The sequence below is a fragment of the Manacus candei genome, unplaced genomic scaffold (assembly GCF_025592945.1).
Source record: "Manacus candei isolate 608988 ecotype Guabito, Panama unplaced genomic scaffold, ASM2559294v1 h1tg000028l, whole genome shotgun sequence".
Lineage (NCBI taxonomy): Eukaryota > Metazoa > Chordata > Aves > Passeriformes > Pipridae > Manacus > Manacus candei.
In genome coordinates, this window is record NW_026138076.1 from 33,069,677 (window position 1) to 33,090,107 (window position 20,431).

Here is a 20,431-nt window from a genome sequence, read left to right on the forward strand (position 1 = left end):
TGTTTCATGGTGGTGAAAAACCAAAACCTTAAATGCCAGCCTCTGATACCTCTTTGCAAACATTGCCATTGCCAGGCCTTGCAGCTTCTCTGTCTTCTCCTATTGTAGCAGTCCTCCTTTACTTGTTGTAAGTAAGCTAAATAGTAATACTTGGGGATGCTGGCCCTGCAATTCTGTCTTACCAACTAACATGGACTATACCAGGGTTTAAGCTTCAGCCCATTTCCCCAACAACTGTAAAGGAGTGATGGTGTAAGCCAGGCCTCAGGTGGTTTCCTATGAAAGAAATAGGGGAAATCTTCATCTCTTGTTATTCCATGGTAGTGTTAGGGCAGTAGGAAGCTGTGGTTGGATTGCCCAGTGTGAGCACTGGTAAGGATCCAAGGGCAGCACATAAAGAAGCAGGCTCAGTGTTTAGAACAGGGACGTGTTTTGTGTATCTAGCCATCTGTTACCCATCTGGAAGTGCTCTGGCTACAGATTTTGGTTTGTACTGTAGCCAAATATAGACTTTCTTCCCTGGGATGCTGCAGACAAGAAGATACTGAGGTGACTGCACATCTGAAAGAGAAGTGAGGCAGTTGTCATGCCCCTGTCTTTCTGGCAGACGTTGTATTAGCTATCCCAGAGGCGTGATGCTGCTCTGTGCCTCTGTGGGCTGACTCAGCTGGAATGTTGGCAAGTGCCATGGTGGGGCACAGGTTAACAGGTGTTAAGTCTGTCACAAGTGTTTTCCCTTGCAGTATGTAATGAAGGCCACTGATCTGCTAGAGCTCCTCTGTATTGTAAATGAAGCAAGGGTGAATGGATGGCTGAAAAATTGCTACAGTGCTTGAGTTTAAATGAGGCCATGGGGAAACCTCTGCAGGCTTTGAATAATAACAGACATACAGCCTGGCTCTAAGCAGGACATCAGGCTGCTTCATAATGCTGAATGCAGAAAATCAGCTCCTTGGTAATTAACTTGTGTTGTCTTTTTCCTGTAGCTGTAGGAATCTTTGGAAGCCAGCAAAAGTGTGGACTGCACCTTTGGCAGTTACTTTAGAACTGCTCTGTTGCAAGGGGTGATCATCCAGAAGAGCCAAAAGCTGTGGACTGTGCAGCCAAAAGCTGTGGGACTACTGCACCCTGAGCTAACAAATCAGCAGTAGCATTCCTGTCACTTGGAGGGAGCAAGGACAGTGGTTCATTTATTTAAATGTTGAAAAAAAGCATTTTACTTGCCCAGACAATGGAAAAAAGAGGCTTTATACACCAGCACATGTAGGTAACATTCTTATCCTTCCTGCAGTCCACAAAATTTCAGAATGCTTCCTAGAACTTCCCACTACCACACTGATTTCTAAGTTTGTAAATACCCCCAAATATGATGCCAAAAAACTTACAGGTATGGCAGCCAATCTAAAATTAAGGGCAGTTTAACTTTCTGAATAATCCATTTTACATCAAATGTAGAGAAGATCCATAGTGATCTGTTGTCACAACTTTTGCTGCATTCCACAAGTTTCTTACTGAAGTACAGTAGCAAAATAGTGGAGCAGGCTTCATTCCACTGCAAATGTAGATTAAGTTTAGAATTATTTCAGATTTTGATCCTCACTGTAAGTAAGTTAAAATGTAATACTAAACTGGACTGAGAATGCCCGAAGTTTACATTTCAGGGGGGGAAAAAAGCTTAATTACATAACCTTTCTTATTTTAATAGTGAACCATTTGAATATTTCAAGTGTTGCAGGTAAATCGGTGCAGTTACTGTCAAAGTGAGAAGAAGCCTGATTAGCACTCAAAAGAACAAACCCATGAAATCAGCTTTTAAGGATCAATTTGAGGTTGCTGGTTAATGATCTTTGCTCATACCTTCAACCTCAGTGCTTTAATTGCTAATGGAAATAGGCACCAGGCTGCTTGCAGTGCGATGCAGCGCACCAGAAGAGCCCACTGTGGAATAGGCCTAGTCAGAACTGCTCATCCAGCCACAGTGCAGAGACACCCTGCTCTTGAGTTTGACACGTTGTTGGGTGTTTTGTATTGTTTCTGCACATATCTTAAAAAAGCTCAAACTTATTCCTGACTTTTGAGAACTTAGTGAATACCCTCCTCAGTTTTGTTTCCTCAGGGTAACATGGAATAGAATGGGGACAACAACCTGTGCTACAATGTGTAGTGAGGTCCTTGCTGAATGAAACTGTTAAGCCTAAGTTACACCATTACTACTCTGTGAGAAAGGTTTCCCTCTATAAGCCAGGTGTAGACAGAAGCTCTCAGGCAGCTGATTTCTGGATTTTTGCAGGACTGTAGCTGTAGTTTATTCTATCACACTTGTGAAATAGGAATGGCACTACCTTTCTTAGCAAGGAGGTGTGAGGATTAATATCTGTTTGAGGAGAGCAGATACGATGATGTGGTCGACAAATACATCTTGACAATTACTTGATGTGACCACATTTGTTTTAAATGTTCCAGACTTGTCTGTGTCACTTACACTGGCTCTTGCTAAGCCTCATTCCTCTGTATGTATGTTGCCTTCATCCTCACACCTGCAAGGAGCCTGACCTTCTTCCAGGTGCCATCAGTGTGCCCTGTACAGGACGACCACTACTACTAAGAAAAAAGGTCGAGCAGAAGAGCACAGTTGTGTGTTTTAGTGTTTTAACTGAGCTGCTTGCAATAAGCACTAGGCTCTCCAGCAGGCTTGCTCTGCCAAATGGAACTACACCAGACACAAATGTCTCCTAATAGATGTCCTGCCACTTTCTGTAGTGTGTCCTACACTAGGTGGTGTGTTCTACCTCCTCCTCTTGCCTAGTTCTAACAGACTGTGTGGAAGATGGAGAGGGTTGATACAGATGGGAAAAGTTATCCTATTATGTGACTCAGCTGTAGAAATTTAGTGTTCCAGTCTGAATTACTGAGAATACTTTTTAAATTAAGCTTTTTTCTATCTCTAAACAAAGAGGGGAAAAAAAATAAAAGGACTAAAGTGTCTTTTGTTAAATATACTGAAACTGAGATGCTGCAAGGAAAAAAGCTGCCAGACTGCCATTTAAAGCACTTCAATACACAGGGCCTAGGGGACCTGCTGTTCATTGCATGATCACTAACCGGAAGAATAGCTATTATACAGCATTTGGTCATTAAGTGCTTAAAGAAATATGGGCCCAGGTGTCTTCTGGTGGTTTAAAAGCAGAGCTGGTCAGAACTGAGGCTAAAAAAGTATGAATCAACAGTCAGGGTGCACTGGTGACCTGTAGGACTGTAGAAACCTCAGTAAAAATCTCTGCCAGCTTCCTGAGTTGGACAGCAGCTCAGCTGGGGTTCAGTAAGCCCCTCCACCCTCAGAATATGAGAACCTTTGCCTGTTTCTATCAGACAAGTACATTAATTGAACAAAAATCCTATGCCTTAGGTGCTGCATATGCAGGTTATACATACAATAACTGAAAGAAAGAATGGCATTTTTACTATTATTCATCATGTTTCCCTGAAAGTAATTAAAATACTCAGTAATTCAGCTGGATATAAAATTAGTTCACAAGGTTTTTTCATTGCTCAGTTTAATTCATTACAGCAACTACTGCTCTAAATGTAGCTATTCTCAATGTTTATCTTGATTCATTTTCTCAGGAGTGACACCCAGGTTACTGAAGACTGAACTGAGCCAAGAGCAACCCTGTCAAATCTCCATCTTTGTGCCATGAAAACTGGCTGCAAGTGAGTGACAATGGTACAATGCTGCTGTTGCTTTTTCATCATGAAATCTGATACCTGCTCTGTACTTTTAGTTGGGCCAACATCAGTAACAGTTACATTCACTATCTCAGAATTAATGTGAAACAAGAAACACTTGTTTCTTGAGCACAGTTACTACAGGAGTTTCTAGATAGCCTAAAGGAGAACTGTCTCATCAGAGTTTTGCTGAGACACTAAATAGTTGGTTTCAGTGTAAATGAACACTCTGCTGCCATAATTATGAGAACTGAAACAAGGCAGAGGCTTTAATTCCAAAGCACAAAGCACAGCTGCTTAGCAGTTGCTGATGCTCCTGCTCTCCCACCAAAAAAGATGCTTCAAGCTTTAAGACAGGTGGCTTGCAACCCTTTATTTATTTTAGTATTTGGAAATCAGCATGCTCTTGTATCAATGACTAAAACTGAAATGCTAAATCTTCAATAACTCCACTTGAAAGATATGGAAAAATCACAGCAAGCATAGACAAGAGAATTAATTTTAGGGTTTTATTATAAAAGTAAAATAAAAATAAGCATTTAAAAAGCCCACTTTGTCAAACAGGAACAGATATAAAAAAACTATTTACAAGTAGGAAAATGCCAAACTGGAAAAAGATTTTGAATAAGAGGCACCAAAGTGAAATTTAAATACATTATTTGAAATATACAAGACTCTTTTTTTTAGGATTTTCTTTTTTTCTCTGAATTGTCACTGTTACGATTAATGATTTTTCTTTGCCAGCTATATTAGGAGCTCTTTTCGTGCAACTGTGCTGCAAAAATTATGAAGAGACCCGCTAGAAACTGTATCCTTTGATTGCTCTGTGTGCCTTACCTCTTTTTTGAGTTCATATTATGCTTTAGGGAGTGACTTTCATCTGTAAAAGAAAATCCTCACAACCCAGAAAAGCTCAGTCAGTCTTTCATAGCGTCCAGTCCTGTGTATTAATATGTCAGTAGAGCCCTGGTTATTGTGTATGGCTTGTAAATGAATAAAATTAAATGTACTTGAGGAAGGAAGCAGTGCCTAGGAGTTGCATGCTGAAGTTGCCATTGCTTCTGGTTCGGGTGGGATTCTTCCAGTGCACTTTTGGTTGTGAATTCACTTCCCTCTGACCAGGACAGCACTGATGTAATTTTTAATGTTGCATTTGTTCATGTAACTGCATATTGCTAATTGAACACTACTATTCGGCTAAATAATTGCTTTGGACTGAACTTTCATGTCCGTAGCCCAGGGCCATTTTGCTCAGTGTTAGTGATGACTTGCTGTTCAGAGAGTCTGAATAAGTAAAACTCAGTTTGCGGAACGAGGTCTCCACACCGCTGTCACACGTGCTTTCGTTGTCTTGAAATTTGCTGTTATAAAGCTCACCTGAGGAAGAGAGAAAAAGGAAATATGTTATTCTTTGTGTGGCTTGAGTAATGCTGCTTTCAGAAAAGTCTAAGGAATGCAAACCAACAGGGTCAAAGCTCTTCTATAGGAAAATGATTCTAATATGAGGTATTATTTTAGGAAAAGCTGTGCTGAATGTTTTCAGGCCACCAAAGCATGTGATCTGACATTGCTGGCAGAGATCAGCTTGCAGCTGGAGCTTGGATGGGATGAGAAGCCTGGTGCTCTGCTGACATTAATGTTGTCACTGCACATTGGTCAGGACTCTGCCCAGGTGTCAAAAGGTTCTCTGGTTCTCAGATTCAGGCTCTGAGCAAATGTACAGCTCCAGGATGAGGCTCATGTTATTTTAACTTACAGATTTCTTTTTGAGACAAATATTTGAACAATTTTCATCTAGTAAGTGAACCTGAAATACGAACAAGTCAGCAGCACCATCACCTGTGCACTATTCACAAAAGGAGTGCCTGACTGCGAGGGATCATTGTCCAAGCTGAAGGTATGATATGGGATCAGTGTGACTATAACAGTGGTTGGCATATTAGAGTTCAGTCTTATTTTTCTAAACAAACACCTTAGAATAAACAATGTGATGCAGTCCATTCCTGTTGTAAAGGAGCAGAACCCCTCTTTACCCTTCAAGATTAATCTAAAGGCGTAATATGTGTACAAGTGCATTTTTGGGTAGGTGTGAAGGTTCTTTCCATGACTGAACAAACTGTTCCATAGAGAGTAAACTGGCAACATTAGATTAGAATGGAGTGACTGTGGTTTTCCTTTTCTTCCTTTCCAGAAATATCTACAGTATTTTCACATACAGGCAGCATTACTGGTGTTTTAACAGTAAAAAACAAAGGTTTTTTTTTACTTAAAATGGCCAAGCAATGACTGAACATCCCTGATGACTTATTAACTTCTCACAACCTCTGTTTTTGTGTTAGTAGAGTCCCTTGCCCAGAAACACTGTAGGACTTCCATCATTGAAGATGCTCAGAACTCAACTGGACATGACATGGACAAACCCATGTAATATTTATACTGGCCCTGCTCTGAGCAGGTAGTTGACAGCAGGACTGCTTGTAGTCCTGTGTAATCTCTGCCTACAGAATACAGGGACATTTTGGAGTGCTACACACTGTAGAAAGAGATATTTAATACCAAAGTCTTATTGAGAAGTTTATGTGCCCAAAACATTTTTGTGTATCCGTATATGAGGGGGGAGAAAAAAGTCAAAAGCTAATGGCACTTGTACATGCCTGGGAAATCATTGCCTAGTTTATCTTTTGAAACTTATTCTCAGTACATTCATGGCATTACCATCAGCAAATAGTAAGTGTCTGGTTTTAGAAAAAGGAGGCAGTATATTCAATACTGTGATGCAGGCATGCTGATTCAAATGGTCCATTTTTCCTCTCTCTTCTAGGCCTAGCAAATATCTATGACAAGAAAGTCACGCTGCAGTAAAATATTTCTGAAGCAGGTAGGCACCTGAGGCATTGTGTGTAAGGAAATATAAAATCTATCATCAGTCCAAGGTGGGGTGGGGAGGGAGAATTGAAAAAAAACATCTTAAATAAAGCTCTTCATATTTTGTTGTCAATTTTACCTCTCTCTCCACTTGCAAAGGTGAGTGGTGTTGGCGACGGAAGAGCTTTTGCTGTACTCTTCTCCAGGTGAGATGGGCTGTGTGAGATGGATAGTGCTTCCTGAATGACTTCAATGGCTTCTGTGTGATTCATCTGCCTCAAAGCAGCAATCAACTCCTGAACTGTACCACCAGAGACCTAAGAGAGAAGACACCAGATGCTCACCATCATCCAGGCTGGCTAGAACTGAAGGGCTCCTCACTGTCCAGGAGGACAGTGTTCTCTACATGTGTGAATGTTCTTTATAACTTGTTACAGCCACGTTACCTCATAGTTATCTAGCAGAGTTTTCGATGGAGAAGGGCTCAACCTGAAGGCATTATTAAGTATGCCAAGACCCAGTTTTTGTGCTAGAGTGGACCAGTTTTTGGTAGGATCAGGCAATTCCAATAGTTTATAAAGCTGCATCTTGGAACTTTCATTCAGCTCTCTCAAGTTTCCTGGGGAACAGAGAAATATGTTAGTTTATTATTTACACAAATCATGCACCAGTTAATTTCTAAGCAGAAACAAAACTAAACTGAAGAGTATATTAGTGTCCAGTCCCAGTGTTTATAAATGTATTGCTGTAATATTGAAAATGTACTCCTTTGTGTCCTTATGACTTCTTAAGGGAATTGTGCTCATTCTGTGAGCAAGTGGTTGGGAGGGTACCTCTTCTCCCTCACTAGTTCAGTTACAAGCTATAGCAGGGCAATGTCTTCAGCCACTATGGTTTGAGAATTCAATTACTAGAGGGATATTGTCAAGTCTTTATAGATGTTACCTCGTGTCAGCAACTCCTCCGAAACTTCTGTTGACTGGTAGGGTTTCCCATTTAATATGTCATACACCTAAGAGAATATATTAAATTCAGTATTTAGCAGAAACCTTGTTAGTATCCATTATCTTGACAAGTCTCAGCAGTATTGTACCTAATTCCATCTGTAAATCAGCATTTTTTCCTCTCTGAGGTTCAGTAGTTTGTTAAGTGGAGCTTTCTTCCAATGTTATTTCATTGGGGAAGTTTTGTGGCTGAATTAGTTTAATTTTTGATGGCAAATTAGTTGCTTGTCACCACTGAAATAACTGTGGATGCAGTGAAAGGAGCTAGCTAAGAGATCTGAACTGTCCTTGATGATTAGAAATAAAAACAGAAAAAACCTCAACAAACAGAAAAAACAGACCACATACCTCACAGTTGGCTGCCATATCCAGCGGTGTTGTTCCAGGCACAATCCCTTCATCATCATCTTCAGCATCTTTCACATCATCTAGATCAAACAATGGCTCAAAGTTCTCAAGGTGAGGATTTGCACCTGGAAAACAAGTGTGCAAAAAAAAAAAAGTAAGAAAAAAGGCTTCGAGTTGCTTTTCAACAATATTTAAAATATGCATTCTAATTTCTGAATGGCAAAACAGCTAATTTATTTACTCCAGCTAAATGATATTTTATATTAAGCCAGCAAATAACTCTTTTTAAAATTACATTTAAATGCTGTCACATCTCTGTGTAGTGCTACTCTCCAATATAAAGAGGGGGGAAAAATGTTCCAATAAATATTCAAATCTAATTCTTCTAAAGTGACCTAAAATAGGAGACAGTAACAAGCTCATTTTTCAGTGATGGGGTTATTTTTGTTTCTAAAGCAGTCCAACACTTATCCCAGCTATAACAAGGTCTCCTTTCCACTTCTTCAGCTATAAAAGCTACACAAGAAATATTCAAAAAACTTCCAAGAGTGCTCAAGAGATTTTTCTTGACCAACATAATTTGCCTTTTTAGCCATTAGATGGTGCTGAAGAGTGGTTAGTATAGCACCTCAAAGTCGGACTTTCTGAGGAAATTCAGACCTTCAGGCTTTTAACATCTGACTTCCTCCACTCATTAAAGTTCACGGGCACATTCTTTTCTGCTTGCAGCCTTCTAACTTGAATTTTCATCACTGTGAAAGAAAACTCTCCAGCAATGATCTATTTTCATACCTGCTGCTTTGAGAACTGCTGTCAGTTTTGTAGAGCCCCTTCCAGCTGCTATGTGAAGTGGAGTCGTCCCATCATATGTAGTGCTGTCCACATCTGCATCACCCTAGGTTTTTATTGAATGACAAAAAGAAATCTATACAATAGAGCTGCAGAGGCTCATGTCTGCATAAGCATGGCAAGCACTTTCCACGCCTGTTTGCATAAAAACTAATGTCTGAAAAGACATAATCAGAGATAACTACAACTGTCTGCATGGAGGAGCAGATGGTCGTGTGCTCCAGTGTTACAGCAGGAGGCACAGGGTATATCCAAATAGACCAGGTACATAAAAGCCACTTTGCATCCCATGTAATGGTTCTGCCATGTGATTGCCCTCGGCCTTTGGAGTGTGAATGGTGTGCACAGAAATCTGCCTTCCTGCTGCTCTTCAGAAGAGCAGCCAGGCTGGTGGCACATCCACACACCAACACCGAGGAGAGCTACAGCAGCAGGAGGTGTGTAGAGTTAAGGACACCAGGATCAAGGTGTTAAAGAGATGAGACAAATACTTATAGATATGCACAACTATATCTCTGTGCACATCTCTCTACACATTCAACTACACACAGAAGTAGTGATGAACTTGTTCATGAATAAGTTCATTGGCTGCCAGGATTACTCAGTGCAAATTAAACATGGCATATGCAGTCAGGTCAGGGTCACTGTAAATTCCTCAGCTTGGCCAAAAGATTCACCAGCAGTGCTGAACAAAACCATGAATAACATTACCAATAATTTTGCCATTATGCTAATTTAAGTAATCTAGTCAACAAACAGGAACCCCCCTTTCTGTTCCTCTGAAGCACTGAAGGAGTGTCCAGAGTATTTAAATATATAGTTGGAAACACCTGGAAGAAAGAAATTCTGCCCTTACCTCAAGCAAAAGGCAGCCTGCCAAAGGGATGTTCTCTTGTTCAACAGCCAAATGCAATGCAGTTCGTCCAGATTTTTGTTCCTGAGAATTGACATTAACTCCAGCAGCAATCAGCTGTTTGAGGCAGGACATACTGTTTGCCATCACTACCATGTGAATTGCACTGAGACCTACAAAAAATAAATCCCAACCATTAATACTGTGCATGTGTCCATGTGCATTAATATTTGAAAAATTCAGAAATGTCAGAGTAATGAGTTTTGAAATGTCTGCATCTATGAGAATTGTAAAATAAGTTAGAGTTTCTGTAGTTATCTGAGCAGAAGTAACATATTTTGCCTGCTTATACACTAAAAGATGATAGAATCATAGAATTGTTTGGGTTAGAAAGGACTTCAAAGATCATCTAGTTCCACCCATCTTCTGCCATGGGCAGGGACACCTCCCCTAGACGAGGTTGCCCAAAGCTGCTTCCAACCTGGCCATCTGGGCCAGGGATGAGGCATCCACAGCTTCTCTGGGCAACCTGTTCCAGTGCCTCACCACCCTCATAGTAAAGAATTTCTTCCTCACATCTAATCTAAACCTACCCTCCATCAGTTTGAGACCATTCCCCCTTGTCCTGTCACTACACGCCCTTGTAAAAAGTCCCTCTCCAGCTTTCCTATAGGTTCCCTTTAAAAGGCACTGGAAGGCTGCAATGAGGCCTCCCTGGAGCCTGCTCCTCTCCAGGCTGAGCAACCCCAGCTCTCTCAGCCTGTCTGCAGTGGAGAGGTGCTCCAGCCCCCTGAGCATCTTCATGGCCTCCCCTGGACCCACTTTAACAAGCCTGTGTCCTTCGTATGCTGGGAGGCCCAAAGCCTAAAGTAGCACTCTAGGTGGAGGCTCAGGATCATGTTAATGATGTTGATAAAAATGTTCTTTGTGCATAAATTGGAACTAGTTGTGTTAATGGTGGTGAGTCAAAACCATGCAAGAAAAAGAACCCCAGCAGACTACAAGGTGGAACAGAAGGCAGGAACTACAGAGCTCACCTAGAGCATCTCTTTGACTCAAAAGAGAGTAGCCTTAAAAATATAACCTGCATCTTGGTGCTAAACAAGTACGTACCCCACATTGGCCCCATCTGCTACTGAACATCTCTTCTAGAAACACTCTGGGGAATAACTGGTATATTTTAGTATCATCCTCCTGTAAGGTCACACTGCCTTACCATCTCAGGATTACCTGCACTAGATCATAAAGCCTTGTATTTAAAAATCAACCAACCAAACAATATCCAACCAAATAAAAAATTCTTTCTCTCTGAGGAACTTGACACCATTTCTTGAATCCCATAATGACATTTTTAGGTCAGACGTTTTACAATCTACTAGAGGAGTAGTACTAAATTCAAATCCCCCAAGCCAATGAAAAATGGAAGAATTGTCTCTTTGTGGTTAATTTGTAGGCTCTAATTCTGTATGGTCACAAAGTACCACATACAAAACTCAACACTGGTCTAGAACCTATTTTTGAGGGGATTCATTCACTAGAAAAGAGGAAACATTTTCCTCTAGGGGGATTTTTTTTTTTTTAAAACCAGTGGTGGCATAAGGTATCTTAGAAGGAACACAGTGCTTGAAGTTTTGTGAGATTGAAGAGAATATAGAGTAACAAAAATTCAAATCCATACTATGTCATGTGGCCATTACATCTTTCTGTTCTGTATAACCAGAAAATCAACACATCTGTGTTCTCTTATCTGTGCCTGCAGGCATATGCAAAATGGGGAAAGATGCTAATTTCAAGGTCTGTATCTACCTGTGTAGAGTCATGGTGTTGGCAGGGGTGGGAATTGGGTCTTGTTTGTCTGGTAGCTAAGTGTAAAATAGAGCCCTTATCTTTCCATACCTTCACCATTGGAAAGGTTGACCATCGGAGATATCTTCTCATGCTTGAGGAGCAGACTCAAGATCTTGTCGTCTCCTTCGGTAGCAGCTAAATGTAAGACAGAATTACCATGGCGATCCAGGAGGCTGACATCTGCTCCAGCCCTCAGCAAGTCTTCTACCACCTCTGCCTGCTTTGTGATTACTGCCAGGTGCAAGGGGGTCTAGAAGAGACAGAAGCAAGCCACGAGAAGATAAGCAACAGCTACTTCACTTCTACAGAAATCTCTGAAACCCATAAAGGCTCCTGGTGTGAGAAGATGTTACATCACTCCAAAGCTAACAGAAACTAAAAGCTTGCATATGTGTACATTCTTTTCTACTGAATACTACAAATAGGGTTTCTACTTACTGGAAATAAAAGCTGCCTTGCCAGTGTCAGCAGTTGGACTTTGGGAGGAACAAAGATGTTGCCTACTCTATAAGCCAGGGCACTGACCTGGCTATTTGAGCATTGCAGTGTAAGGGACTTGGGAAATGAGATAATCCCTGCACCCCTCAGACACTGTAACCCTGCTTCCAGCTGCCCCATCACCAAGTTCATGCCATGGTTGGAGCACACACACTTTCCAGGCCCTGCTCAGATCTGCCTTTACCACTGAACCATGCTCTCATTTTGCTCCTGAATTAGAGGTTTGCAGCCATAGGCTTAGGAGCTCCTTATCCCTCAAAATGGCTGCACAGGAGTTAGTGAACATACTCAGAGTTACATGTATTTAAACAGTAAGCATTCTAGTAAGGCTTGGGAAATCATATTTCCAATATTAAAATAATCTAAAAATTACACAAGAGTCCATCTCCAGATAATTATATTTATATTAACAGAGGACTATTAAAAAAAAAAAAGACTAATTCCAGCTTTGCACAATAAGCTTGTGTTTGTCAATAGATTTGTCAACACATTTGCAATTACTGCATCTATAGAGTACATGTACAATTCAGCTTTCAGAATATCTGTACAGAAGGAAAATTCTAGCCCAAGCCTACATTCTCTCCCATCACTGGTTTAAGGTATAAGTTGAAGGAAGGAAGAGCTGTAGAGGTCCTGGTAGTCAGGGATTTATTTCTTGTGTGGAGCACAGCTTTGCTTCTGGTTTCTGTTAAACAGAGGGCACAGAATTCAATTCAGAATCTTCTGCTTGCTTTGATCAGCCTCCACATTTCAAACTTGCATTATATGAACACAAAAATGAAATGTGAAAGAAAACAAAGGAGTCAAACCTTCTGGGACTATCTGTATAGAAAAAAACCCCTGCCTTTACTGTTGACAGCAAAACAAACAACACAAGTGTCAGAGTGCTGCTGTGTAATGTCCAGCTGGTTACCTGTGCCACAGCCAAATGGTGCACACAATCTCTTTAGAAGAGATTCCTTTTCAGACAGGTTCCCACAGCTCTTTCTAAAACCTGAGTTACAACACAAACAGCTCAGACTCTGTCACAGATGAAGCTGAGGAGACAGAATTGTGCCTGGCAGTTAAGAGTTCTTTTCCTCCAAGGTAAAAGACATGGAAATGGGCTTATTTTTTTGGTTTTACTATAATACGGATCTAGAAATAGAAAGGGAAATCTTTGGTGCTCATGTGATGGGCACAAATACAATCTGGGCTGTGGGAAGGGAATAGGTTACTATGGCTTCACGTGCCTATAGATAACTGATGACGAAGCAACTGGCTCATGATCCCGAATTAACCTACATTAAAAGGTCAAAAGAGCCCAGAGCTGGCACAGTGTAATCCATACCGCTGGTTTAGCAACAGAGAAGCCAAATACTGAAGACATGAACTGAAGAATTTACCATTTTTGGCCTATCCTGCAATTAACCCTTGGAGACACTTGTGTTAACATCAAGGGGAGTTATGGACTAAATTTATGAAAACAGGCTCTCGTTCCTCCACCACCTTACAATATGTCATTGTATTTCTAAACTTGTTTGAATTGTCAGATCTCGGCTCTTTCCCACAGAAGCAATTTCTCTTTTACTGGCTAGACAATCAGCAACACTTGTACCACCACAACTACCTACCTGATAGAGGTCATTTCTCATGTTAATGATATCATTGTAATTCAAATCTGGCATCACTTCCAAGAGGTTTTTCACCAGCTCACTATGAAGGTGGATAATTGCTAAATGAAGGACACTGAAACAAACAAAAAGCAGATTAACAAATTCAGACTGTTTTCAAATTTATTATAAAAATTTCAAGGCTTTGCTGTAGATCTGACTGAATTCTGACATAAACACTTGACTATTAGGGGTAATGATTCCAGCACTAAATATTAGCACTTAAAATGAGCCCCAACATTAAAAAAAGCAAGTGAGAAGGTAACTGTTTACCTTTCAATCACAAAAGCAAACTCAGAATAGCTTTTGCCGGCCCTGAGCATAACTCTACTTCTAGTCTAATATACAAAATTAGTAGCACAAAACAATTGCTTCAGAAAATCCCCAGATTCTTTGCTCATTTGTTTGTTTTATATTTTGAATTATGCAGCAGATGAACACCTCTCACTGTCAAAAACTTCCTGCAGAATTTCCACAGGCCCCTCTGCCTCCAAAGCAGATTTTCCCTTGGGGTTTCCCCAGCCAGATCTGTGGGTTTTCCTTTCCTTCACTTTCAAACAGAAATCTGACTAAGGACTCAGGCCTGGTGACTAACAACCACAAGGTTTGCAGCAGTGGCCACAGATGTCATTTCAAAAAAACCCCCTGCTTCGGGACATCAGTGTCTGCATAGCGAGACACTTCTACTGGTTAATGCAATGGCCTTTCCAGTGCTCTTCTCCAGAGCAGGTCCCTCACCATCAGCCAGAGCAGCAAAATGACATCAAGAAAAAAGCAGGTTTTGAATCCCATCACCCCTGTCGGACAGAGCTCTCTGTTTCTTGTTCCCTTGAGACTTCATTTGGAAGTCATGCTCTTTGTTTTTAAACATATCCTGCCAAGCTCTTCTTTAGCAGGTGCTGGCCAGCTTCTAGACTCATCTGTTTAGCATATTGTTGCTGACACACGATATCAACATGGGACATGTGCTGTGTCTGTTATGCTGCTCCAGAAATACCTGAATAGTCTCAGATTTACACTTTCATCAGAAAAATAAAAAGAAATTCCGTGCCATTCAGGGCATAGAGTGATCTTGAAATTGAGACTGAGAGGACTCAAAAACAGAAGATAATTTAACAAAGGAAAAAATATAATTTACAAACCAAATTCAACCCTGCAGGGCCCTTTTTATTGGTTCTAGACACTGCCATAGGCAGTACCATGGCACTTTACCTCCAAGTCTCCTGTGCTGTTCAAACAGACCCGCCATTACTGGAAAAGAGCTGTTCTTCTGCTCTCTGGGAGATGCTTCTTACTATGCTGACATTTTATTTCCAAATCTCACTTCAGAAACACATATGCTCTTCTACTGCTTTTAATTCTCTTTTCTGCAGCAAGTATTTTAATTTTATCCTGCCTCTACATGTGATACTGTAAAGACACGCTGAACAGACCACAAAAGGGCAGTCAGTTCCATTTCTTAAACAGTCCTACATGAAAACATGCATTTCTGCATCCCTGTGGAGCCATCAGGTATCTGCAGAGGAGTGGTTTTAGTACAAATGGTACAAATGCAGTCACAGCCAGTGTTACTTGTAAACATACTCTACTCATAGATTACTGTGTTCTGTCTCAAGGCCATGAAACACAACACAAGGCCCACTAAAGGTATTTTCATTCCCTGCATACTGCTTTGATGAAAGATGAGCAAAACTTTTGACAGCCTAACATTTTTTTTAAGGCTTAAGCAAAAATTTTCTATTTGTTGCCATATAATTTTAATGATTAAAGTGAAAGTCAGGGAAATTTATTTATGATTTTTAACCTTCCCCCTCCCTCCAAGAGAGAGATGGAAGACAGTCACCAAAGCTTCTCTTTTTAAAAATGTTATGGAGTAAAACAGATGTATGATGTGCTCACAGACTAAAATCCATCCCAGGAGAAAGGCAACATGAGCTTGCTGATACTTCTTGATTCAGGAAGAAAACTATTTATCATCATTCTGAAAAGTATTTTGATTTAGTTTAAATGCTCTGCAAGTCCAAATCTGAGGGGCAGCTTACTGATATTTAAATGCAGGTCCTACTTGCTCAATACTCCTCTATCCCCCTTGTTTCATTTTAAACACAGAAGCTATGTTGTCCAAAGTGCTGGCAGATTTTGTTGCTAGCTCCTGCCTCTTTCATATTCCTGCTTTCCTGAAAGCAGACATTATGTTGCCAACTGGAAAGCAAAGCGAGTAAAGTAGCTCTCTGTGATTGTGCAGTCCTCTATGTGTAATCTGAGACCTATTTTCACCAAAAGTGGAATGAAAGTAGTAACCTCTCACAGAGTAATTGAACAGGGATACAGGTCTCAATCACTTGTAATTTTCCTTCTATCTGGACACTTCAAGGCTTGTGTGGCTTCTACTGTATAAAATACTACAGTGTAAGGAAATACTGGTAATTGCACAGGGCCTGCTCAAGGCCTGCCAGCTGAGAAGTGAGGATACTTGCTTATACCAGAGATTATCTTTGCAAATGTTCAGAGCTGCTTCTGCTGAATTTCATTTTAAGTAACTACTAATCATTAGTTCCTCACAGTATTTCACTCTGAGTTCCACAGAATCTGCATAGCTGTAGAGGAACAAAATGGATTTCTGCTCCAGCTCACATTATTGAAGGACTGATAAGCAAATATTAGCAGCCAAGTCTGCCACAAGCATCTGTGCAATCCTTTGGAAGACAACAGTACAGTATAGATGTAAGCAAGAGCAAAATAATGTCCTCTGGGAAGAAGTTGGTTTCAGTGGGAGAAAAGCAGTATGGACCCTCCAGCTATTGTTTCTCTATCTCCCAGTGAATCTCTTACTTTAAGCTTCCCATAAAGACTTAAGGACTTGCATGGAATAAAAAGCAGGGCACTCTCCTTCAGCACCAACCTGCAGATCCTCATCCATTGTGTATGCTCAGTCAAGATTGTAAGTAAAAAAATGGCAAAGAAATGCACAACATGCTCAACATACCCTCAGTGACCAGAGTACTTTCTGACAGGTACTGAATCAATGAACTTTGTAGTGTGCACAACTTGTTTGCAAATGCAACGAGAACTTCTAAATCACAGCTGTACCTCTTCCAAACAGCACAAAGGAGAAAGATATTCATTTGATGAGAGCAGTGCTGCCATCTGTGATTGGCACACACACGGGACAGAACAAATTGACTACACCATTCTGCCACTAAAATCATCAGTTTCAACCCAGTAAGCATAGTGGGGTCAACTCACTTGTCTCCATTATCATCCTGGACAGCAGTGAGATGGCGCTGAGCAGACAACAGCATCTTCACATCTCCAGTCACAGCATAATCAAAGAGAGCGTTGCAGTGACGCTTGGCAAGCTGCATGGCCTTCTCCAGGAACAGAGAATCTGCAAAACAAGGTTTTTTCTTCATCAGTTTGGTTCTCTTCCTTGGAACACCACCTTCTTTCAATAGGCATTTGTGCTGTTCTTGAAATACAAAGTGCAGACCACCAAGCATTATTCACTGATTCACTAATTACTTCCAAGACATAAGAACAGAGGGAACCGAGTCCCTTGGAATCAAAACCAGGTGCATGCTGAGCATTCAGGCAGCAGGAACACTGAGAACACTCAAACCCTGGAAGCTACCTCTGACTCTTGTCTATAGAGCAATTAAAAAAACCTCTCATGCAGTTCTGAGTAGTTTTGCCTTGAGGAAACTGAGGTACAAGAAGCCTAAGTGACCCATCAAATATTGCACAGATGCTCACAGAAAAGCTATGAAATAAACACAGGGCTTTGTGCTCCTCAGACTCATATCATGCAGTCTCTCCTGCTGTACAGCAGCAGCACAGCTCCTGTTTTAAACATTTCAGTTTTTATACTGCTTAGTATTTGTAGTATCCTGATTTTAGATTTATAAAATGTACAACCACTAAGATTTCAAAAAGTAGAATTTGTCGTGATGGGGAGACAAAAGGGAGAAAGGAGAGAAAAGAAACTCATTTGTGGAAAAAAAGTAACTCAGGCTGCTCTGTCAATACTTTCGTGGTTCTGTATCAGCAAGAAACTAGTGAAAATGAAACAGATGAACTCTTAAACTACAGTCATCATTTTGAGAAGTATCATCTGAAACCAGCCTGCATTTTGAACCGTTTCATGTTTCCATAAAACCTCGTAAGGTTGGAAATTACTAAGAGCAAACAAGTACAACAGACTTCGTCATTTAAAGCGCACACGGGGAAACAATACCCAGGATTTCCAGTGACACAAAACCAGGCATTTAGACCGGGTCAGACGTGTATCCCTGATGAACAGGAATTCACCATTTCTGTAAGGCAAAGACTTACTCAGCTATCCACGAAGTTTATTGTTCCAACCAATACATCACTGTGGCTGCTCCACTGCATGCCTGGGCTGCTACATTCATATTTGCTATTTACCTCTTTACACTAAATAATAGCATTAAATGGATGTTATGTTCAGGATAAATAGTCAGGGTAAAGGGCGTTAAGCAATTTGGTCCTTTCTCATTTAGACATTTCCAAAGACCAATGAACTAGATGCTGAAACTCCCTGGTTTTCCATACCAAACACAGAAAAAATATCCTTCAAAATACGACAAGCATCTTTTAGTCTAATACCCAAATGATCTAGCCTACAGTAGCTGTTTTATGAAGCCTGTTCTTCTGCACCCATTCTTCATGTAATCTGGAGCTAGAAGTTGCCTCCTTTCATGCCATTACAATAGATACAGAAGAGAAATGCTAAACTTCCTGCCTACAACATCCATTACTCAGAAAACAGGTAAACAGTTCAGGCCTCTCTTTCATGACTGCTAAATGGACACTATTAGTTCTTCACATCAGCAAAATATTTTGCTCTCTGAACCAGCCACGTGATTTATCACAACCAGAACTGCAAACAGCAAGTTCCTTCAGCTTTTCTCAAGAGCACCATCTGTTCTCAGACCACAAGAAGCTTTACAACTAAAACTCAGCTATTATGCCACTTTGGTTTCCCAAGCCATGGTTTCTAGTGCTGTTAATAGCAAGTGCCTTACATGGCTGATACACACAAGATAACGTGCCCTCTCCCTGATCCAAGGAACAACTAAAGTGGTCTAGATCATGTTGCACTTGGTAAGAGCCAAGAACAAAACATTCCTTCCTGCTCAATTCCTACTGCTAGCATGTCTCTGTAATCCAACTGTTGTTTTTTTGATTTTATGATAAGCACAATTACTCAATTCCTTTAAAAAAGTGTCCATCAATTATTTTAAAAAACAACCCAGGAAAAGGATGTCTTGCTCTGGGAGAGGGTGATTTGTGGTCTTTGTATATTTTACAGCTCTGCTGCTAAATCATTTCTTTTGACTACTCTTGCCTTCCTCCCGTGTTGTTTGATACATAACACTTTGCTACCCAACAGTTATTTTACTGGGTATTTGCCATATGGGAAAAGATACCTTTTCATTTCAAATTCAAACCTGTAACACTACTTTGCATGCAATTTAACAGTGTTGTTGCAGTAGTTCTTTTCTGCAATCACTGCCAACATCCATTTACACATCCATTACAGTCTATCAACTATCAAAAGCCAAGTCAGCTGCTCAATTGTATCCCTTGTGCCTTCACTGCTTGCGGCTGTTCCTTATACAGGTTTATTAAAAAGGCAGTGTTAAACATGCCCAGCAGGATAAGCTGTCTCATCTCCTTTGCATGACAAGCAGAAGCTCAAGTGCCCAGTGGCAGTACAACGGTTTACCTACAGAACTATGTATGGGGGGGGACTTTAGATTTGGTGGAAGGGAATCCCTCTTGTTTCCTCCAGGAGGCATTATCATGTTCTGAAAACAGCAAGCAGACATTTAGGGAGTTTCCAGGCCTTTTACACTAGCTTTACCCTTACAGCAATTTGATCTACCCTAAATAAATACCTTTACTTGTTCACTTACCCTGCCACCTGAAATCTGCTTCGTTTACTTCAGTTTTACAGAAAGAAGCAGCATCCTCCTTCTCCTCATTATCAGCAGACATTCTGCACACAGTCCTCTCCACAGTTTCCACCTTCACATCATGTTTCATGTCCCATTTGTCACTTTGTTTATCAGAGCTCTTCCTGGTTTGTTCAGCTGTGCTATTTGATAGTCCTTCTAACAAAAATTAGAATTGTTAGTGTCCAATACCGTTGCTTTTTTAATGCAAGTGATAAAGCTCAACTAGACAAAACCAGACCCTGAAGAATCAATATAAAAATTTACTTTAACATAGGTGTTATCATTAAACTCATGAATCGTACAATTTCAGATGCCAATGCACATGGACAGACATAGTGATGTAACTTGCTCTGAAGTTATGTCATGTTTTTGACAGCCTCTGCTTTAAAAATAAACTTTCATATATTACAACAGATGTACCTCTCTTTTTATGGTACAAGAATGTAAGTCTGAAGTAATCTCAGGAAATCTAGCAGAATTATTCATATTCATTTTTGTTTTCCTAATGGCAAATCCATCCCTGAGACTGTGGAAATAACTACAGAGTATTCAACATGTAGATCTGAAATTACCTTCCTATTATAGGAAGCCAAGAGTGTCCTTATTAACAATTTAATCTTTTCCACTGATTTCTCTGGGCTACTGTGTAGTACCAGACTGTGGCAACGAAGGAAGATACATTTTCTCTGGTCTAGTCCTTGGGTCACCTGTAATCAGCACATTCAAGCAAGTAAAAGGGCTGTTGCTTGAAACATACGCTGAATACAGAAGCACATGGAAGGGTTTTGGCAACTGCTTCTCAGGAGT

At 40.5% G+C, this 20,431-nt stretch overlaps 2 protein-coding genes and 1 long non-coding RNA gene across 11 annotated transcripts in view; 2 read left to right on the forward strand and 1 right to left on the reverse strand.

Moving 5' to 3' along the window:
- Positions 1-1,099, forward strand: part of MANBA (mannosidase beta) — a 52,743-nt gene extending 51,644 nt beyond the window's left edge. For all 4 annotated transcript variants that reach the window (XM_051790490.1, XM_051790491.1, XM_051790494.1 and 1 more), the window contains one exon: positions 987-1,099. The gene's annotated coding sequence lies outside the window, so the exon portion shown is untranslated. The remainder of the gene's footprint in view (positions 1-986) is intronic.
- An 18-nt stretch (positions 1,100-1,117) lies between these two features.
- Positions 1,118-6,896, forward strand: LOC127472373 (uncharacterized). Of its 3 annotated transcripts, XR_007904987.1 has the most exons (7): positions 1,118-1,263; positions 3,625-3,711; positions 4,471-4,534; positions 5,485-5,623; positions 5,723-5,808; positions 6,548-6,604; positions 6,751-6,896. It is a non-coding gene; the product is annotated as an uncharacterized LOC127472373 (long non-coding RNA). The 3 variants fall into 3 exon arrangements; XR_007904986.1 differs by lacking the exon at positions 5,723-5,808; XR_007904985.1 differs by lacking the exons at positions 5,485-5,623; positions 5,723-5,808; positions 6,548-6,604; positions 6,751-6,896 and having other exon boundaries at positions 4,471-4,965.
- NFKB1 (nuclear factor kappa B subunit 1) overlaps positions 4,916-20,431 on the reverse strand; it is a 55,643-nt gene continuing 40,127 nt past the window's right edge. For 2 of the 4 annotated variants that reach the window (XM_051790489.1, XM_051790487.1), the window contains exons 14-24: positions 19,583-19,777; positions 16,890-17,031; positions 13,605-13,719; positions 11,542-11,743; positions 9,649-9,818; positions 8,736-8,838; positions 7,944-8,068; positions 7,537-7,603; positions 7,038-7,210; positions 6,731-6,908; positions 4,916-5,103 (exon numbers count right to left, since the gene is read on the reverse strand). In XM_051790489.1, the coding sequence (XP_051646449.1) occupies positions 4,916-5,103; positions 6,731-6,908; positions 7,038-7,210; positions 7,537-7,603; positions 7,944-8,068; positions 8,736-8,838; positions 9,649-9,818; positions 11,542-11,743; positions 13,605-13,719; positions 16,890-17,031; positions 19,583-19,777 (1,658 nt within the window). Of the gene's footprint in view, positions 5,104-6,730; positions 6,909-7,037; positions 7,211-7,536; positions 7,604-7,943; positions 8,069-8,735; positions 8,839-9,648; positions 9,819-11,541; positions 11,744-13,604; positions 13,720-16,889; positions 17,032-19,582; positions 19,781-20,431 lie in introns of all 4 variants that reach the window. The other 2 variants (XM_051790488.1, XM_051790486.1) reach the window with 1 other exon arrangement.